The sequence below is a fragment of the Triturus cristatus genome, chromosome 9 (assembly GCF_964204655.1).
Source record: "Triturus cristatus chromosome 9, aTriCri1.1, whole genome shotgun sequence".
NCBI classification, from domain to species: Eukaryota; Metazoa; Chordata; class Amphibia; order Caudata; family Salamandridae; genus Triturus; species Triturus cristatus.
In genome coordinates, this window is record NC_140592.1 from 747,456,732 (window position 1) to 747,476,260 (window position 19,529).

A 19,529-nucleotide genomic window follows, 5' to 3' on the forward strand; every position below is an offset into this window, starting at 1 on the left:
TCAAAATAAAAAAGTAGGGGAACGGTATCGCTGGAATTGAAGAAGTAGGGGCACGCCGTGCCCTGCCGTTCCCCCCCACTTCGACCACTGGTTTCAGCACACCTTTTTTATGTTAGATTGACACTGGTTCAATAAATGCCTATTGAAAAATGACCCCACCGTTTATTCTGTGCATCTCTCTGAGACAAAGTGGGGACGAGTGACTGAGCAAAAAATATCGCACTGTTTCCACGATCCTGAGGGATCAGGGTTGTCATGTTCGATAGTTGCCAAGAACTATTCTCTCCTTGGTAAGAGGGGTTTCTAGTGGCACTGTGAGCTAGCTGGTATACAGGCTAACATACCGGGTGGGGGTGTCTAGAATGAGTCCGGAAACCAGTCCTACAGTGTATGTTGTCTAAACGCGCAGATCCTACATAGGTTTATATCAACTACATGACATTCTGTGACTGATAAAAGCTTGCACTAGTTGGCACTGCTGAAAGTGTTCTGCAGGGAACAAAAGATTTATCTAGTTGCCTTTTGTGAGATGGAAACTTGCTTTACTGCTGCCATGCTGTGCCTGTTCTGTGGGGAAGAAAATCTTGCACTACTGCTGCTTCATTTGTGCATGTACTGTGATATGAATAGTCCGGTGCTTCTGCTATAGCTTTACTTCTCCTATGAAGGAGGGAAGCTTGCCTTTTTTGGCCCAAGGTGTACCTGCCCCCACTGCTTTCCGTGGGATGAAAATGGTGGTATATAAAAGGAGTGTGGAATCATTTGCAAGAGGTTTGGCCTACCTAATTAAAGGCACAGCTTAAACATGTAAACTGAAATCCTGCCCTTCACACACTGTGCCCCTAACCAGTATTTGGTTGCCACTATGTGAGTTTTCTCGAATACAGCCAGCCATATCACGCAATAACAAACACATATACCTAAAACAAAGCAGACCTATAGACTTTGCCAGTGCTTGTTACCTGTACCAGATATCTCAATAACAATTGTTTTGTTGTGAATAATCAGAATTGAAAATGTTTCAGTAATGAAAATATGAGCGTGTGAGATAAACATTACTAGGATCTGTGGTAGGGGCTAGTGGCTTTCAAAGTGCCTCAGACACTCCCATTGACCCACGTCACACCACTTTCTTCTGCAGTCTCTGTTAGTCATTCAGAAAAATAAGCCATGCCATTTATAAAAATTGAAAATATTGAATTCAATATACAATTTTTAGATGCCATTGGATGTGTTTGCTTTTTTCTCCAGTATTTTGAATTTTGTTTTCTTTTTTTAAACAATACCTCACAGACAAATACTGGCACAGGCAATAGCTTGGCAAACACATTATAAAGACTGGACTTGCTGGCTTTGCCAATGCTTGTTTCCTGGAGCTGTGGGCATACAGCATAGTTTGCTGGAGGAGCAGTACTAAAACAGCCTGGAACTAGTATGAGAAAAGTGACAGAGAGGTCATGGATGAGCTTTCGAGGGGATTGAGACAGCAGCACAAGTAAGTCCCGGCAGGTGAGTAAGGACCCCCGTACCACCCCCCACCCCCCCCCCCCCAATTTAGCAGCTACAGAGGGGGTAGGGTTCTTTATGGGGCTTTACTATCTGCATCTCAGCAGACTAAAGCTAATAATTAACACTATAAATGAATACCAGCGTCAACAGGAGAGCAAGTGAGAGCAAGGAAGAACGAAAGATAGGTAGATAGAAAAGGGAAAGAGGAATGAATATTGAATGGCAGAAAGGGTGAAAGAAAGGTAAGGGGGATGGATGAATGGTTGGATAAATAAGTGGGTAAATAGATGAGTGGATGAAAGCGGGGGGCCAGAAAGTCCATTGGGGCTTTAGAGGGGCAGGGAATGGGTTGAAGCGGGTCAATCGCCTGGATTTTTTCATTTAATTATGAAAAATATTGCCTTAATTTCACAAAAGCAAACTATGCAAAGTTCACACAACCTTAGTCTAGTGGCTATTTCGCTCGCCTGAGGGGCAGGTTGGTGTAAACCCCATAATTTGCCCATGGGGCAGAAAGACTGTTTTGACCCTTTGAAGGTGAGCTACCCCACCTCTTCTTTTTTCCTAATATATAATATGGTGGTCTTGTGGGGTTTCTGCCCTCAGGAGGGTGGCAGGCGATTGAGGGTAAAGCCCCCGTGGCCTTCCCTGGGGCTAGAAAGACTGTTCTATGTTTAATATTTGTGGGAGCACTTACATTCATGACAACATTTTAGAAGAGCAAAGTGGGAGATTTAAAAATAATGATCAGGAGAATGTATTTCTCCCATTTACTGCTATTGAGGCCTGAATCGGGTTTATTGGCATGTTACCATGCTTGGGGGGCGCAGCTTCCCCCATCCCTAGAGTCTAGTGGGTAGAGGGGATCAAGGTCTCACAGCAATCCTCATGCATAAATCTACTAGCGAGAGGTACGACTGGAAAGGGGACATTGTCCCCTTGTCAGTGGCACCTCTCCCTCCCAGATTGGTCCTCAGTGGGCAGAGTTATGTCCCACGGCTACCATTGAAAGTGAAAGCTGACTGCTCCTGAAGCACGGTCTGCTTTCACTTTTGTTAGTGGGATGTCCGTAAGCTGTGCGCACTGCGCATCATAAGTACAACAAAAACAACTCAGGGCGCCAGGAAAGCTCCTCTCCTGTTCTGAATTTTTTTTTTTATAAAATCCTTTTGGTGCTGACACAGATCTTCTGCACAAGGATGTGCAGAAGTAGCACATGTGCAACAGATTGGGCAAGATGAGGCTACTTGCAATGAGAGATTAGAGAGGGTCACCTGCACTCAGTGCGTTTAAAGACATATTTTGAAGGGAAAGGGACAAGGGAAGCCACCAGCACAGATAAGATGCACAGAAAAGTAACCAACTTGGGGCGGGAGCAGTGCACAGCTAAAACCCTGAGAGATGGGCCACCCACACTTGGACGTGTAGGGAGACTCTTTCTGTGTGGATGTAAAGGCAACGTTGATGCAAGGAATGGTCTCTCTGGATAAACGTCCTTAGAACCTAGAGAAGCAAGCCATAAGCAAAGCGCAGTAAAACTGCAACCCAAAAAAACACAATTGTGAACCGCAAAATTTCAAATTAGGTGCTGCAAAATTCGCTAATCCACTCTATGCAATATCCTAGCGACAGTCAGTGCACCATACACAATACAATTACATTTACATAATAGGCGATCCTTTGAGGTGCGCAGATTTGGAGTGTCAGGGTGTTATGGAGTGTTGCATATCAAGGATCTGCTCTCCACCTAAATCTAGGGAACTGCCTAGGGTTCCCTGCTTACCCCGTGTGCTGAATAAACTGGCCCTGTAGAGATTTCCCATCATCTCTTACGTTTGGAACTATGAAGATGCAAAATGCCTTTGATCTGAACGTGGATCCTCCCTTTTTCTTTAACTATGCAGATTTAAAAGCTGATTTTTGCAGCCAAATTAAACTGTAAAAAGAACAACTTAGAGGCTGAAAAGTATGAAGCATTTTTATTGGGCCATCTGTTTTTAAATGCAGAATCATAGATGCTTACGCACTTTAAAGGAAATATTAAATGCTCATGAAAAACAACAAAGATCCCATAGTGCATTTTAATACACAGATTTACAAAAATGTGTATCACAATTCCGAAATGTAAACTATTAACGTGTGAACATTTTAAATAACAAAGTACCAAGAAAATCAATGCTCCTAATTAATTGTATTCATGTTGTTGCATCCCCATATTTTAATGAAATGTGTGGCATTTGTTACACAATTACAGAAGAAAGTCGATTTGTTACATTAAAAAAAGGGCCTCAATTGGTGCTTTTTCACTTTAGTAAGCAACCTCGAGCACGTGTGATACAGAACAGCTGCTACGATGCCCCAAATATTTCTTGTTGGACAAAACCAGCTGAAAAGGATAAATTACAAAACGCAAAATAATGGAACGATTCAAGTCAATTGCATTCTACTGTACAACCAGCTTGCTTCCTTTCATGAAGCCCCATTACCACTCACTAATATGAACCTTTCTTCAAAACGTCTTTCCATAAGCTACCTCTCAGAACAGAATGCGCATGTTCGGCCAGACATCCACTTATTCGTAATTAGTTAGGTTAAAATAAATCGATCTTCCACTATCATTCTCTTCCCCTCCCTTTCCTCTCACACTCCGTGAGGTAAGAGTCTGGGCAGAACCCTTGTCAATTGACTCACTTTTAGCTGTGTCCTTCCACGTAGGTACTTGCTTCAGCCGGATGAAATCCTTCTTGCTGTAGAGCTCCTGCCTCTGCTTGCTGCTCAGGCCCTTCAAATAAGCTGCATTGGGAGAGAGACCAGAGAGTAGTCATTAAAACCGGCAGCCTTCTTGCAGAGAAGTCACAGCACAAGAGATGACAGGCACGCCTGCTTCTCTAGTCTTATTTTGAATATAAGTAGTAGCACACTATTCTTACAAGCCTACAATCAAATAATAAAAACAAGCTAAAATCGTTCAAATATTCAAAGTCCATGACAAAACAAGAAGAATCGCACAAATCACATTATGTTCTATGGTTTGAAAGGATATCGGCACCGAAAAAGTGCATTTTTGAAACAAATGCAGTTATTTTAGGTGAAAAATATACCGTGTTGACTGTCCAAAAGCCCCATCCATTGCATGTTTTGTGCTAATGAAATGAGCATTCGTGGTTAATTTTAAATCACTAGTTACATTCCTACGCTGTAATACGGAAACGGACGACAAATGGACAGAGACATAATTAAGTAATCATGAAGGTACTGAAATGGCTAGCCGATTACTAAATGTAAACAAATCTAAGCCGTGTTCAAACAAGCACTGGGAAAACTAACAGGTATGGCATTGGCAAGCTGGTGCAATAGATGCTTTTTAATGCAACAATGTGCCCAAGAAGATAAAAATGGCGCCTAAACGTGGCTGCCACATGCTTGTAATAAAAAATTCATATTGAAACAAAATCGCATTAAATTTTAATATAATGGTACAGGAGCTTCACAGCAGGCAGAAGTATTAGATAGCAATACAATTAGTTTTAATTAACATCACCGGGAAATGTGACTGTTACTGGGGCAAAGAAAGGGTATCATTGAAGAATGGGATGAAAAAATATTTGAAATGTAAAGTATTGGCCTATCAGCCCTGGCGCTGACATACGCTCAGCTGTTTAGGTGGATGTGTATATGCAATCAGGAACAATAATATCACTGACAGTGCAAGACTGCCAATGGCTGCAGTGGGCTGAACCAATGTCCTATGCTGTATGCTATGGTGGGCAGAGCAAAATGTGAATTGGTTTGTTGTATTCCGCTTTAGGTGTCCCTCTATAGGTTTCCCTGAAACATGTCCTTATATAGGCACAATTCACATTGCCCTTATATAGGCATAAGATCCCAGCCCTTATTTAGGCATTAGCCATGCTATCCAAATACAGGCATGGTCACCTACATCTGTCCACCCCAACATCACAACGAGTTCTTAGAAACCAGACCCTTAAGCTCTTGGGAGTTTCCCCTAGCACAGGATTATTGATTTCTCCAAGAACTCATTTATTATGCATGAACCGCTATTTCATAAAGGTTCATTCCGGACGTCTTCTTCTGCCCAACTTTACATCAATGCCAACATTCCAAGGCACCTACTAGGTATAAATATACCTTCCCTTGCCCAAGAAAGTAGGAGGACACCTCGACTTTAAGGAGCCTGTGTCCCGGCCTGACGGACTGACAAGAGACGCTGTCTTCCCTGCTCGCAGAGAATCCAGCTTCCAGTGTTCTGACTCCCTTCGCGGGGTGTTAGAGTTTGAGACCCGGAAAGAGATTCCCACCTCTCTCATTCTCAAGGTATGGAGCTGACTAGAACCTAGAGGGACTCTTGGCATACCAGACTTTTGGCATGCCAGACTATAGCATACAGCACCTACTTCTTACATAGTACTACACTTCGGTTAGGTACACTGGGGTAGAACTAGTTAGAGAAGCATCTCATGAGTACTCGCATTTTTAGCCTATGTTATTTATGTATATGAATATATGTGTCATAGCTAAAAGATAATGCTAGCCCAGTATTATTTCTTTCTACTGCTTACGCTGTACATAATATATCTCGCATAGTCTTGTGGTTGCAACAGCTCATATCTCTTACACAACAAACAAGACTGTTCAATAAATCCTTTTATTGAAACCCCCGTCTATTCTTTCTGTGTAACTCTGAAGAAACTAAGCATGCACAATTAGCTGAGTGAAACTGTTATCTCTTGTGTCCACGATTCGGAGAGTGTTCTGATTCTAAAGGGAAACAAAGTTGTCATGTTTATGCGGTTGACAGAAACTACTCCCTTCTTGTTTACAAAGAGTTTCTAGTGGCCTCTGAGTTAGCTGGTACAAATTAATTAAGTTTAATATATTCGATAGGGGCATTCTGACCTCAGTCCTATGCCAAATCTATAGGTTATATTATTCCAATGCGGGAATTAGGGAAATAGGAACTACACTACAAGCTGACTAGATCATTGCAGTGAGAGGACTGACCCAAAGCCCATCTATGTATTCTTATTTATAAATTTTGTATTAAACAAGGCTAGCACACAGCTAAAGCAGTCTCTAAGCAGACCAAATTAACTAGCATTATCTAAGCTAACTGGTCTCATCATCATCATTCAAAGACGTTGGCCAACTTTTTGACCTTGACAATGCTTGTTGCAGATATTGAATAAAGTTAAATTGAAAATGAACTGTCATTCAATGATGTAACTTTTTTTTAAAACAAGCCATGGTTTACACAAAAATAGCATTTCTTCAGTGTTGTTGCCATGGATTTGTAATTCATATGTCTGATGGTAAAGCTTTTATTTATTTTTCCTGTGTTTTAACTGACGAAACACTGAAAGGGAATAGGGTGACAGCTTATTCATTCGTAGGAGTAAAGATATATGGCCTGATTTAAATTGGTAAATTTACACATACGGGTTAACTCATGACTAAACTGACTCTTACACCTAGGTGTAAATTTACACTTTTTTGCAATTCACCATTTCCAAGTGCAGATGTATAGACTTACATGTCTCCACCTCCTGAATGTAGGAGGCAGAGGCATCTAAGACTGAATTTAAGATGGTAAAGACAATACCAGTAACTTTACACACATAGGCAGAGATCACCACCACCATCAGGCGCGTAGTTCTCCACCACGAAGGTAGAGAGCTACATCATTAGGGCAGAGATATCCACCACTGTGTTGGAGAGCCCCCTAGGGTAAATTATAAATAAAAGTGATATTGTTTACTATTTTAAAATATATATTTTAAATATTTTAATGTAAAAATAAGATTGTAATTTTTTGTAAATGTTTTTATTGAACTATAAGTAATACAAAAATGACAGCACATTAATTCAAATGAACGGTTTATTAAATATTTAAAATACATGATTTTAATTTATAAACATTTTCTAAACAAAATGTAAAAAAAACACCATACTAGGGGAGCCCCTACGGACAGCAACTTATTCCTTGCACTTTCCCGCACTCGTCACTTTACCTGGAATTCAGCATCCAGCGTCCCAAGCGCCAGGAGGCGCCAACGCGGATTTCCAGCGCCAGGCGGCGCATAAAAGACCTCGGGCTCCCGAAGCGCGTGACGCAGGCAGGTGTGCCCGGGCCAAGGACGGGCCCGTCTGCGCCCGTCCGCGGCTGGGTTGGACCACGTCTCTTGGCCTGCCGCTACAGCTTGTCGCTTTGGTGGACAATTTGAGATCAAAGGTAAGAGGATGGGGAAACGCAAATTGACTATGTCCACCACCAAGGATCACCCTCTAACCTCTACCATTACCAGTTTTTTTACTACCGCCATGGGGGCCATTAATAGCGAGATTGAATGTACGGAGGAGAGATTAGGGGCCCCAAAACGGGCTTTACACAACAGTACATTGGTGGAATAGGCCAGCCCAACAGAGAGTGAACGGCTGAGGAGTTCTGATTTAGTCACAGGTACTACAGCAGCGAATGTTTTGGAAGCCACCACAACTAAAATTAACACTAATGTCAATCAGCAAGGCTGTTTCTTAGATACCCTACGCCCACCCCACCTGAAAAAGGCAAAGGGATGTAGCAAGTCAAAGAAGGAGGCACCGCTAACGGCAACTCGTAAAAAAGCATTGGCAACTACTGCAAGGAAGAGCCTAAGGGTCTTATATTTGGAAACTGACGTAGGTCCAAAAGATAATGGAGTCAATGGAGACTCACTATCGCACTCACAGCTTATTAGTTCCCTCGAATTAGTAGTGAAATCTCTCCTTGAACTGTTTTTAAGCATTCTGAATAGCATTGATATGTCGTTGAAAATCTTGATTGGCTCAAGTTTATCTAGTGTAACTTCTGGGACAAATAATGTACCAAACCTTGATCCCTCACCTTCGCATCATATCACCTTGCCCACCCGGAGTTCAGCCCCTTTGCTTCTAGACCTGCTTCCAGGTCATCGCCCTGTCATTGATATTACCATTCCAACTTGCCCCTCTCAGCTCCAGAAAAATAATGGCCCTGTCTCGGCCGGAGGCCAGCCAACCACATTAAATGGGTCAAAAGAGGCAGGAGCTCTTAATCCTTCTGATAATTGTTATGTCACATCAAGGAAAAGTCATGAAAGAACACTCCCATCTCCCACCTGAAGCTACTCAACTGGTAATAGTCCTAAAGAATGTGCCATCTCTGACACCCAACAAGGAGGAAGACTTGTAGCAGCTAAAGAATAAAACTGTACATTGGTTAGTGAAAGCCACGGATTGGTCGAAAAGTGAAGATTTATTCCAGCATATAAACAATGTTGAACGGGTCTTATGGCTGGGCACACAACCTCAAATGGAATCAGGCGACTGTGTTGTTGTAAATTTTAAAAACAGACTACTAGTTCATTTTCTTATGGATAGGCTCTTTTGGTGTAACAATGCCAGTGGCCCCATTGAGGCAGTACCCTTAGGGTATTTTTACAAGCCATATGCAGTTGTAACACGCAAGCCATTTTGTACACTGGTAATGCTATTCATAACTTTGCTATCCCAATTTCTAATCGTTCTTCTCCCCTTGATCATGTGGACTGACTACATTTGGCGATTGGATGTGATTGGCAAACAAAGCATGATTTAGAACAGAGCTCTGTTAAGGGTAGTACTGGTGGTCTGGAAGAATCACCACAGATTGTTTTGCCACATACAGGCAGCCCTATTCCTCTTGAGACACCAAAGATAGTTTTGATTGTACCTAATAAAATCGTACCAGGCGAGCAGGCTCAATCTTTGACACCTTCTAATATGGCTATGAAATCCCAGAATTATTGTGAAATCGCTGCCCATCCAAGTATTGAGGAACAACAGTACAACTGTCTATGGCCGTCGTTTTTGGAATATTGCGGGCCTGTCTAACAAGTTGAAATCTAAACAATGGCTTGATTTTATAAAAGGTTACAGTATTGTATGTTTACAAGAAACCTGGTTGAGAGAGTCTGTTCATATTAATGGTTACGTATCCATACATACCCCTGCCAATATGGCTTTAGGCGGTCAATCCAAGGGTGGTTTATTAACTTTGATAGCATCAACACTGTCAGGTAGAGTAGGTAAGACCCAGCTTCACTCACCACATTTTTAAATCATTAATATTCTTTTTGAAAAATTGTGACATTGATCATTGTTAATTTTTATCACAATAATTTTAACACTAAGAATACCGTTATTGCTGAAGATCTAGAGAACTCATTATGCAGACACATACAGGAGACAAACACGGATTTAATTGTTCCCTGGGAATGCAATTTTAATTCTAAATTATGCCCTTTATTAAAACAGTCTGCATGTTGTTTATTAGATGGGGCTAGGGATGATGGTTGTCACTTTTATCACAATACCTGTAGGAATATTTTTAATTCACTACTCTCAAAATGTCTCTTTCTCACAGTTGATCTTACTCAATCAGAAGGCATGGGCCTAGTCTCATTTACGGGCAGAGGCCAAGGGACTTTAATTGATTTCCTTGCCCTCTCTGACTATTTTAAACCCCAATCGGTGTCCTTTTCTATTCATAAGGTCGGTTTTAGTGATCATTATCCACGATCCCTTTATTTAGAGAGTCAAACTGGTGACCCTTCTGGGACAACCAAACTATACCCCATAACCCATGATAAAAATAAGGGGCTATTGCAGAAGTGGTCTACCATCAATCCAGATTCCGTCCTACAACAGATTATGACCACTAACATGAAAAAAGTTTTAGATTGTCTGGACGACAGTGTAAATCCACCATCTGCGCTAACAGCCTTCGCTGCAATAACTGAGACCATTACTGCTGCTCTATCTAATGACCACAGAATAAGACACCAGAAGCAAAGCAAGTGGTTTAATAGTGATTGTTCACAGTCCCACAATAAACTAGTCAAGACATTGAAAAAAAACCCCAGAGATAATCTGGTGGTAAAACAACTTCGATTTGAATATAAACAGGAGTTAGGGAGACGCAAATTAGATATAAGAAAAGAAGCCTGGGAACAACTCCATGTAGCTTGGCAAAGCAAAGAACCCAGACTCTTCTGGAAAACCGTTAACTCTGACTTTTTCAAGAACACCCATAACAGTAGTACTGATGTTACAATCATGCCTGAAGTGCGGGTGGAAAATGTTTCCTGCTTATATAGTACCAATGGCGAGCAGCACACGAATTTAAATTATGGGGTATCAGAGCTGGCTCGGCCAACGCTTGAGGAAGTCGAAAGGGCTCTGAATCAAACAGTGAAGACTAAGGCCCCTGGCCCCGACGGCATGCCAGCAGATTTGTTTTTAGCTAACCCTGCTTTATGGCTCCCTCTGTTGACTAACATCTTAAGCTGTATAGCATCCCGGGGTCCACCTGGATCATGGAGATCTGTGATAATAATCCCCATTTTTAAGGAAGGGGACAGGTGTGACCCAAAATGTTACCTGCCCATTTCATTAATTGATTGCACCTGCAAATTGATGGGCAGGGTTATATTAGGGCGGTTGGAGGCCTGGGTAACCGATAGCAGGACATTTTCAGACATACAATATGGTTTTAGGAGGGGCCTGGGAACCATCGAACAATGTCTTAATCTGCACCTGGTCATAAGCAAGTACACAATAGCTAAGTTTGGATCCCTTTATCTAGGGTTCCTGGACCTTACATCTGCTTTTGACTGGGTGCAGAGGGAGATTGTGGGAAAAGATGTTGAACATAGGCATCGAACCATCCATTGTCCATTTTCTAGACACAATGCATGAAGACGTGATGGGGCGGGTCAGATATGGAGTAGGTGGCAAACTCTCAGCCCCAATAAGAATGAATCGTGGGGTTCGCCAAGGTTGCGTCCTCGCACCTTTTTTATTCTGCTTGTATATCAATGACTTAGAAGGTCACATTAATCATCGGAACGTGGATGCCCCCAAGATAGGCACCAGAAATCTCCCGGCATAACTTTACGCAGACGACTGTGTTTTAATGTCTAGAACCAGTGTGGGTTTGCAGAAGCTTTTGACCAGTTTTAATGATTGTATGAATGAACTTGGTCTAAAGACTAACATAGGGAAATCTTATACCATGGTGGTGGGTAAATCCCTCACCATTTAAAAATCTTGTTTTTATAAAAAATGAAAAGCTGTCTTAAGTCCCCACTTTTTCTTATCTATGAATCCCTTTTGATCAAAAAAGTACTTGGCATCATTTAGTAGATACAAGGATTAGTAGTTTTAATCAAAACCTGGAGGCGGTTTTTAGATACACGAAAAAGCTAGGCTATAGACCGTTTAACCCCTTGAGTGCCCATGACGAGATGGTCTCGTCATGGGCCGCGGTTGCGCTGTGCCCATGACAAGACTATCTCGTCATGAGCCCCGCCCGCTAATGAAACGCCCGGCACAGGGCGTGGAAAGGGCGGGGCACTCAAGGGGTTAATGCAATCATTAACATCTATAAGGCTCGCTCCTGTTCTGTTGTTTTGTATGGGGCTGGAGTTTTTGCAACCCAGTGGGTCTTCAAAGAGCCGAGAATATTTTTATGAGACGCTTGTTGACAGTCCCCAATAGTCTCCCTGCTACTGTCTGTCACAGCGAACTTGGCTTTATTCCCTTGTGCTTCCGTATACAATTAGCACTGATTTTATAGGGGCACTCCATCTGGGCAAAGGAAGAACCAGCCCTAAATCGTGAAATTATCTTAGATTGTTTTAAATTGGATTACATGATAAAGATACCCTGGCTCAGTTATATAAAAAAACAGTTAGAGTCCCTGGGGCTGGCAGACTGTTTTCACAATCCAGCTAGCATTGCTAAGATCCCAAAAGCGAAAATGAAAAGGGACCTTCTAACTTGTCTATATTCAACTAGAGGAAATATAGAGATAGCAAAAAAGAGTGTTTCAGAACACTCACTTCTAAATTGCTCTTTAGGCGTTGAGCCTTATCTTTCTTTTTATCTCAGTCACACCAAATTGTTTTACCTCATTAGATTCAGGTTTGGCATTTTGCATTTCTTGGTCTCTTATCCCCGCAAAGTTTACTGCGATGCCAAACTGAATCCGTGCCTTTGTGATTCTAAGTCCATTCAGTGCACACTCCCCTTTATGTTTTTTTGTCAAATATATATCAAACCAAGGTGTGATTTTATTATCCCTCTTTTAAAGTTTTTAAACATCAGGAAGTGTCGGGCAGCATTAGAACACCTCCAGCTTTTAAAAGATTAATTTACTTGCTTGATGATTTATAGATATATTTCTTCTGCTGTTCGACTACGTGACATTGTTGGAAAATGATTTGACCTGTTTTAATGAATCATCACTGGGTTTTATTGTTTACAGGGACAGGGGGGTGTTATGAATTTATTTATACCCTGTCCAAAATTCATGCTGCTACCTTGTGTTAAACTATTAACTATAAATTTGATATCCTGATAGTGAAATAGTCATTGTGTTGAAACACATTACGTATTGTCTGTATCACTTTTATCTCTTTTTTTCTTTAACTTACCTTGTTTAAAATGTCTTTTGATGCATTCTTTTATGGCTGATAGCCGATTGAAGATATTTTGACTGACCGACTGACCACACTAGCATTAAAATATTTAATTAATATTCAGTAAATGTATTTAAAAGTTGAGTTTAATCTAAATTTGTATTCAAAGTAAAATATAAATAAAGATTAAAATAAGTTATTCAGTCTTACAATTATAAAATATGACATGTTTGTAGGTGAACATAACTTTTAACACTAAAGCAATTATATATCTATACATTATATTTAAATTAAAAGTTAAAATAATGTAATTTATTTAACATTATTTCCTATGGGATGGTGCTTAAAGTCCCTCCCTCCATAACTTTCTCTTGGAGTGTGTCGCAATACCGGTGAGTGGCCATGTGTGAGGCTAGACTTACTTCAAGACAGGGCTGTAGTACATTTACAACAGTTTTGTGGGCTTACAGGCTGTAGAAAATATAAAACTGTAGTCTGTGAATAGCATTTGTCTTACTGTTTTGTGAATGGGTTTTTGTATTAATATGTCCATCTTTAAACCCTTCTTTACCTCTCTTTAAACCGTTCCTAATGTGTAGTAAGTATCCCCCATTTTCCAACCACTCCCTCGTTCCCTCCCACATTTACTACTAAGTAGCAAACTTACATGTTTACACCTCTCCCCGTAGAAAATATATGAGAGTTGGAGTTCCCCCTCTGTAGGTTTGTAAATTGTACTGCTACTTTATGTACTACAAACTGCAGTTTGTGAATCAAGCCCACAACGAGCAAAGGCAGCATATTCGATTCATGGAAAAGAAAGTACTTTAAGGTGTTCCGCTCATTATATGTGAGCCAAATGAGGAACATCTACAGTCATGTTATCTGTTAGAATCTGCTGAATATCAGACTGAACTGGGCAAAGAACAGACTCACTTCTACATACATAATAGAGCCACAGCCTACTGGAATGATTTAAACAAATGTGCAATGTGATAGGTAGGCACTGTTTTATATATCAAGCAGCGCAGCTACGACAACTTTATTTGTGCTGATGGCTGTGGTCTCAAAGTGGGTGGGGCACAGTACAGTCAGTTTCACGGAGACAGAAGTCTATTTAAAAAAATATATATATATTCTCGGCTAAGTTCATTCAGAGTCTGTAGAAGGCAGCAGAGGGAGAAAAGGCAGCTGCAACGAGCAGGAGAGGGGAGCAATACTGAGAGCACAAGGGGTCGGGATGTAAGGGGAAAAAGAATATGGGAGAGGCAGAGCAAGACTACACAAACAGTGCTATAGAGTGTTGAAGGAAAAAGTTCCTTGATGTTAGCTATGGAAGTCATCCAATCAAAATAATCGTAAAGAAGCTATGCCCCAGAGAAGATAAACACAAAAGCCATTGAATAAGAAGAAAGCAAATTAACTGGACAAGAAAGCTAATTGAGGATAAACAATCAGCTGGCCCAACGTTCATTGGTATTGTCCACAATAGGTATTTCAACAACAGACAGCTAAAGTTGCGTGCAAGGCCTAACAATGAAAGCAAGAATGCCTTTTACAGCCTCTTTTTCCATTAGGAGACTGGCAAGTTGCAGGTTGACAGCAAACATTTGAGTTCCATTACGTGGTCTGATAAAGTACGTGGTCTTTTCAAGTGTTTTTGATGCTTAAAAATATTGCTAGGCGTGCTAGTCTGCATTAGTGGATAGCAACACTTATTTCATATGACTGCAGTATAAATTCCACGTGACCAAAAGTAATGACAGCTGAATATACTTAATACAAGAAAGGGAAGCCAAGCTGCAAATCGGCTTGATTGCTGCAAAGCCATTTCACTAAATTTTCAGCACATTTGGAAAGGCAAAAGGTTGCTCAGTAAATGCTCTCCAAGGGCCACTTTGTACATTTCTTAGTACGATTCTTCATGTGAATGTTTTTACATTATATAGGATATTGCTGTTTCATTACACTGTTTTTTAGGAGTTTGCGGTTACATTGTTTATGAGATACTTTTTTTGTTTCATTGTTTTAGCAGCATTTATGGTTATTTTTGGTTACTTACCTACGGTAACTATCTTTCTGGTGGATACTGTAGCCACCTGCAGAGTCCTCACCTGTAGAATTAATCCCAGGCTTCAAGATTGGATCTGGAAACTTCAAAGCTCTCACATCGCCACAAGGGGATGCTGGATATTGGTACTGTTCAGAATAGGGAAGTATACAAGAAGCAACTAGAGCTATCTATTGGCAAGACCAAATAAGACAATACTCAGTGGCAAAGCAAGGGAAGCAGGAGTTGTACTATAAACAAGAAAAACGCCCCCATACCCATCGTTTGACAGTAGAAGTCTGACATATTTGAAGTTCAAAGGGTCCCCAGAACCCTTGGCCCCGGTGCCACTGTATTGCTTGCACTATTAATATCTACAACCATTACACTTCTCCCTAAGACAATTAGTCAGGGTTACCAACTTAAATACATATTTTTTACTGTCTAAATGCAGGAGTAGGTCACTAAACGTGGCATTGATTCATGTAGCAAGTCAATTTATTTTGAGAAACTTAGACAAATAAAGATTCCATATATACAATTTTGAAATAAGATTACACAATACACATTAATAGTTGGTGGTCTAATGAACTGTGCAAACAGTCCCGATCAAAGAGTCAGTGAAGCAACTTCTTATAAACAAGGCTCGCCAGCAGTTGCAAACAGGTATAATGAATCAAGCGGGATTTGTAAAGCTCAGCTATCCAGGCGCTGAGATCCAAGCTGTTTGGGTGTCCTCAGTTGAATAGCCAGGTCTTGAGTACTCTTCTGAACTCCTGGAGGGAGGATAAAGTCTGGAGGTGGAGGGGAAGGCTGTTCCAGGACTTTGCGGCAAGGTAGGAGAAGAAGCATCCTCCACTGTTGCTCCGATGGATGCGAGGGATAGGGAGGAGGATTGCAGGATTCTGGACAGTTGGTGGAAGCTCAGGCGATGGTTGATGTACCCCAGTCCTTGGTTATGCAGGACTTTGTAGGCGTGAGTCAGAATCTTGAAATCTTGAATTGGTATCTCTTGTGGATGGGACCCAGTGGAGTTTCTTCAGGTGCGGGGTGATGTGTGTCCATCTGGGGAGGTCAAGGATGAGTCTGGCTGCTGAGTTCTGGATGGTCTGCAGTCTCTTCAGGAGGGGAGTGGTAATTCCTGCGCAGAGTGCGTTGCCATAATCCAAAAGGCTGGTGATAAGGGCTTGAGTGATGGTGTGTCTGGTGGGGACTGGGTGCAATCAGAAGATCTTTGGGAGCATGCACAGCATATGGAAGTAGGCGGAGGAGACTGGATGGATCTGGTTATTCATAGTGAGTTTGCTAAGATGATGCCAAGGTTCCGGGCGTGGTCCATGAGGGTGGGAGTTTGGCAGGCCACCAGGAGTCCTTACACAGGGAGGTGCTATTCCCGAAGTTCAGTGTTTTGGTTTTAAATAAAGAAGATGAGCCCTGGACCGAAAATAAGAAAGCAGGAGCAGGGGAAAGGCAAAACACAACAAAAACAAAATACCTGCCTACTTAAAAGACAGCAGGGGTATAACTCCTATATATTCTGAGGCGCTATTAAGTCGCAACTAAGACCCATGACTCAAGAAATACTTACACCACGATGATAGTTTTTAATCAGGAAAAACATCCAATTTATTCAAAAAAATACTTGTTTTTACCCATCTAACAAATGTGTATAGCTGAGCAACTTCGGTCATATACATATAAATCAAAAACCAGTGATTTGATGGACATAAATCTCAATGTTTAACATTGAGATTTATGCAAGTCAGAATAATGGTTTTTGATTTATAGGCCGCTTAGAGATTGAGGAGGATCAAGGCAGATGCTTCTCCCTTGTCTAGGAGGGTTCTGGTGCGGTTTGTGGCTGCGATCGGAGCACTTCTGGTGCTGTGGATTGTGCAGATCCGGATTGGGGTGTATCCAGAAGATCCTTCGAGGTATTCTGCGAGATGGCAGTTGATGGGCTTTTCCAGGACCTTGGCGAGAAAGAGGAGCAGGGAGATGGGCCGGTAGTTTTTGAGCTTGTCGGGGTCACAGGATGGTTTCCTGAGGAGGGGTTTGACTTCAGCGTGTTTCCACTTATCAGGGAAGGTGGCCGAGGTGATGGATGTGTTGAAGATGGCTGTGAGCTTCTCACTGATGGTCTTGTTGCCGAGGTTGAACATGTGGTGGAGACAGGGGTCCTAGGGTGCTCCTGAGAGGACAGAGTACATGACGTCAATGGTGAGCTGGTCCCAAACGGTGATCTGGTGGTCAGGGGTTGCGAATGTGGAAGCAAGGGTGTAGAGGATGTTGGCAGCAGTGTTCTGGGGTTCGAAGCTTTTGTACATAGTGGAGATCTTGTCGTGGAAGAAGTCCGCCAGGGTGTTGCAGAGTTCCTGGGAGGGGGTGATGGTTTTTTCAGTCACTGAGAGGTTGGAAAACTCCTTGATGATGCTAAAGAGTTCTTTGTTGCAGTTGGAGCTGGCTTAGATGGGGTTGGTTAAGACGTTCCTTCTAGTGACTTTCAGGAGTCTGTGGTACTGGTTGAGCGATGTTTTGAAGGTGGTCTGGTCAGTGGGCTCCTTGCTGGTGCGCCATTTCCTTCCCATTTGCACTTGGTGGTTCTCAGTTCCAGGGTGTACCAGCTGGCATGATTGGTGGCTGTCTTGGGTGTGGTGGGCTTGAGGGGTCGACTGTCAGCGCCGACTCTCTCAGCGCCATCGGAAATCGAGGCGGTGATGTTCTTGATAGCTTGTTCAACGTCATGGGGGTGTCGGGGTAGGAGGTGTTAAGGGTGCCGGTCAAGTGGGCTTTTGGATACTTTGTTCCAGCAGCGGTGAGGGGTGCTGGGTGGTCTGTTGGTGGTGCTGGGGTCTGTGGGCGGTGCTGGGGTCTGTGGTGAAGGTGAAGTGAACAACTGCGTGGTTCGTCCAGGTGAGCTCAGTGTTAACCTTCTCCCACTGGCCTACAATGAGCACCTACTCGAGCCGCTCAAATTAGAACCTCAGAATAATGCCTTCTATCTAGAGTCTTACGCTCCACTCACAGTGGAACTTCTCCCTTCCATCTTAGACTCGATCAAGAGTGGCTCTCCGCTTGATCCCGCCCCCTTCAATATTTTGAAGTCAGCAACACCGACCATCATTTCTCCCATTGCTAATCTAATCAATGCCTCTTTAGCATCGGGTATAGTCCCCCAGGACTGGAAGAACGCCATGGTGAAAGCGCTACTAAAAAAATTCCATCTAGACCCCACAGAGTTGGCCAATTATCGCCCCATCTCCTTACTTCCTGGAATTAGCAAGGTCGCAGGCAGAAAAAGATGTCAATCGCCTACTTTCTGCGCATCTCGAAACCTCTAAATTGCTCAATTTTTCCCAGACTGGCTTTCGTCCCGGCCAGGGCAGGGCACTGAGACTGCACTAATTGCGGTGGTGGAGGAGTCCAGAAAGATTCTTGACTCCGGAGGGTCCTTAGCTATCATCCTCTTGGACCTAAGTGCAGCCTTCGATACGGTGAACCACTGCACCCTGATACACCGGCTCAAAAAAGTGGGAGTGACAGGCACGGCCCTGTCCTGGTTGGAATCATTCCTCAAAGGAAGATCCTTCCAGGTGTTTGAAGGTAACATCCGATCCCGACCAGTGCCACTCAAATGTGGGGTTCCTCAGGGTTCATCCCTGAGCCCTACACTTTTTAATGTGTACATGTCCCCACTCGCTGAGATAGTAGCACCTTTCGGAATCCAACTTGTCACTTACGCGGACGACACCCAGCTTATCGTGGCATTGACACAGGCAGAGCAGACTCCCACGAACCTGAGCTCCTGTCTTGAAGTCGCTAGCTGGATGAGTTCATCCCATCTCAAACTCAACGGCGACAAGACTGAGCTCATGCTGTTGGGCAACCAAGTAATTTTTAACCTTTACACTCTGTGGCCGTCCTGCATGGGCCCGCACCAACACCAAAAAAGGAAATAAAGAGCCTGGGCATCTGGCTCGACCACGACCTTACCTTTAGAACCCAAGCCAGAAAAACCGCTGCCACTTGCTATGGCTTGCTCCGAACCGCACGGAAAATACTGCCTCTTCTACCCGGTAATTCTAGAAAGCTCCTAATTCAGGCGCTTATTCTTTCCAGGCTGGACTACGCTAATGCCCTTTATCTAGGTGCGCCTAACTCAGTTATTTCCAAACTACAGGTGGTCCAGAATTCGGCAGCAAGGCTCCTTACGGGCACAAGCAACCGCTGCTCGGCCAAGCCTGCCCTAAGAGCACTTCACTGGCTCCCGATACAAGAGCGAATACATTTCAAGGCCCTGTGCATCGCACATAAAAACTTTCAGGGCAAAGGTCCTCCCATCATTAAAAACCTCATCAAACCTTATAAAGCCACCAGAAGTCTCCGTTCAGATGAACTCCATTTGGCTGAGGTTTCCAGAATTAGGAAGGCCGGTACAGGGGGCCCCCTTTTCTCCTATAACGCCTCTAGGC

At 42.7% G+C, this 19,529-nt stretch overlaps 1 protein-coding gene across 3 annotated transcripts in view; it reads right to left on the reverse strand.

The window, feature by feature from the left end:
• Nucleotides 1-19,529, reverse strand: part of MACROD1 (mono-ADP ribosylhydrolase 1) — a 2,692,027-nt gene that overhangs the window by 2,547,036 nt on the left and 125,462 nt on the right. For all 3 annotated transcript variants that reach the window (XM_085626020.1, XM_085626021.1, XM_085626022.1), the window contains exon 2: nt 4,201-4,302. In XM_085626020.1, coding sequence (XP_085482146.1) covers nt 4,201-4,302 — 102 coding nt within the window. The remainder of the gene's footprint in view (nt 1-4,200; nt 4,303-19,529) is intronic.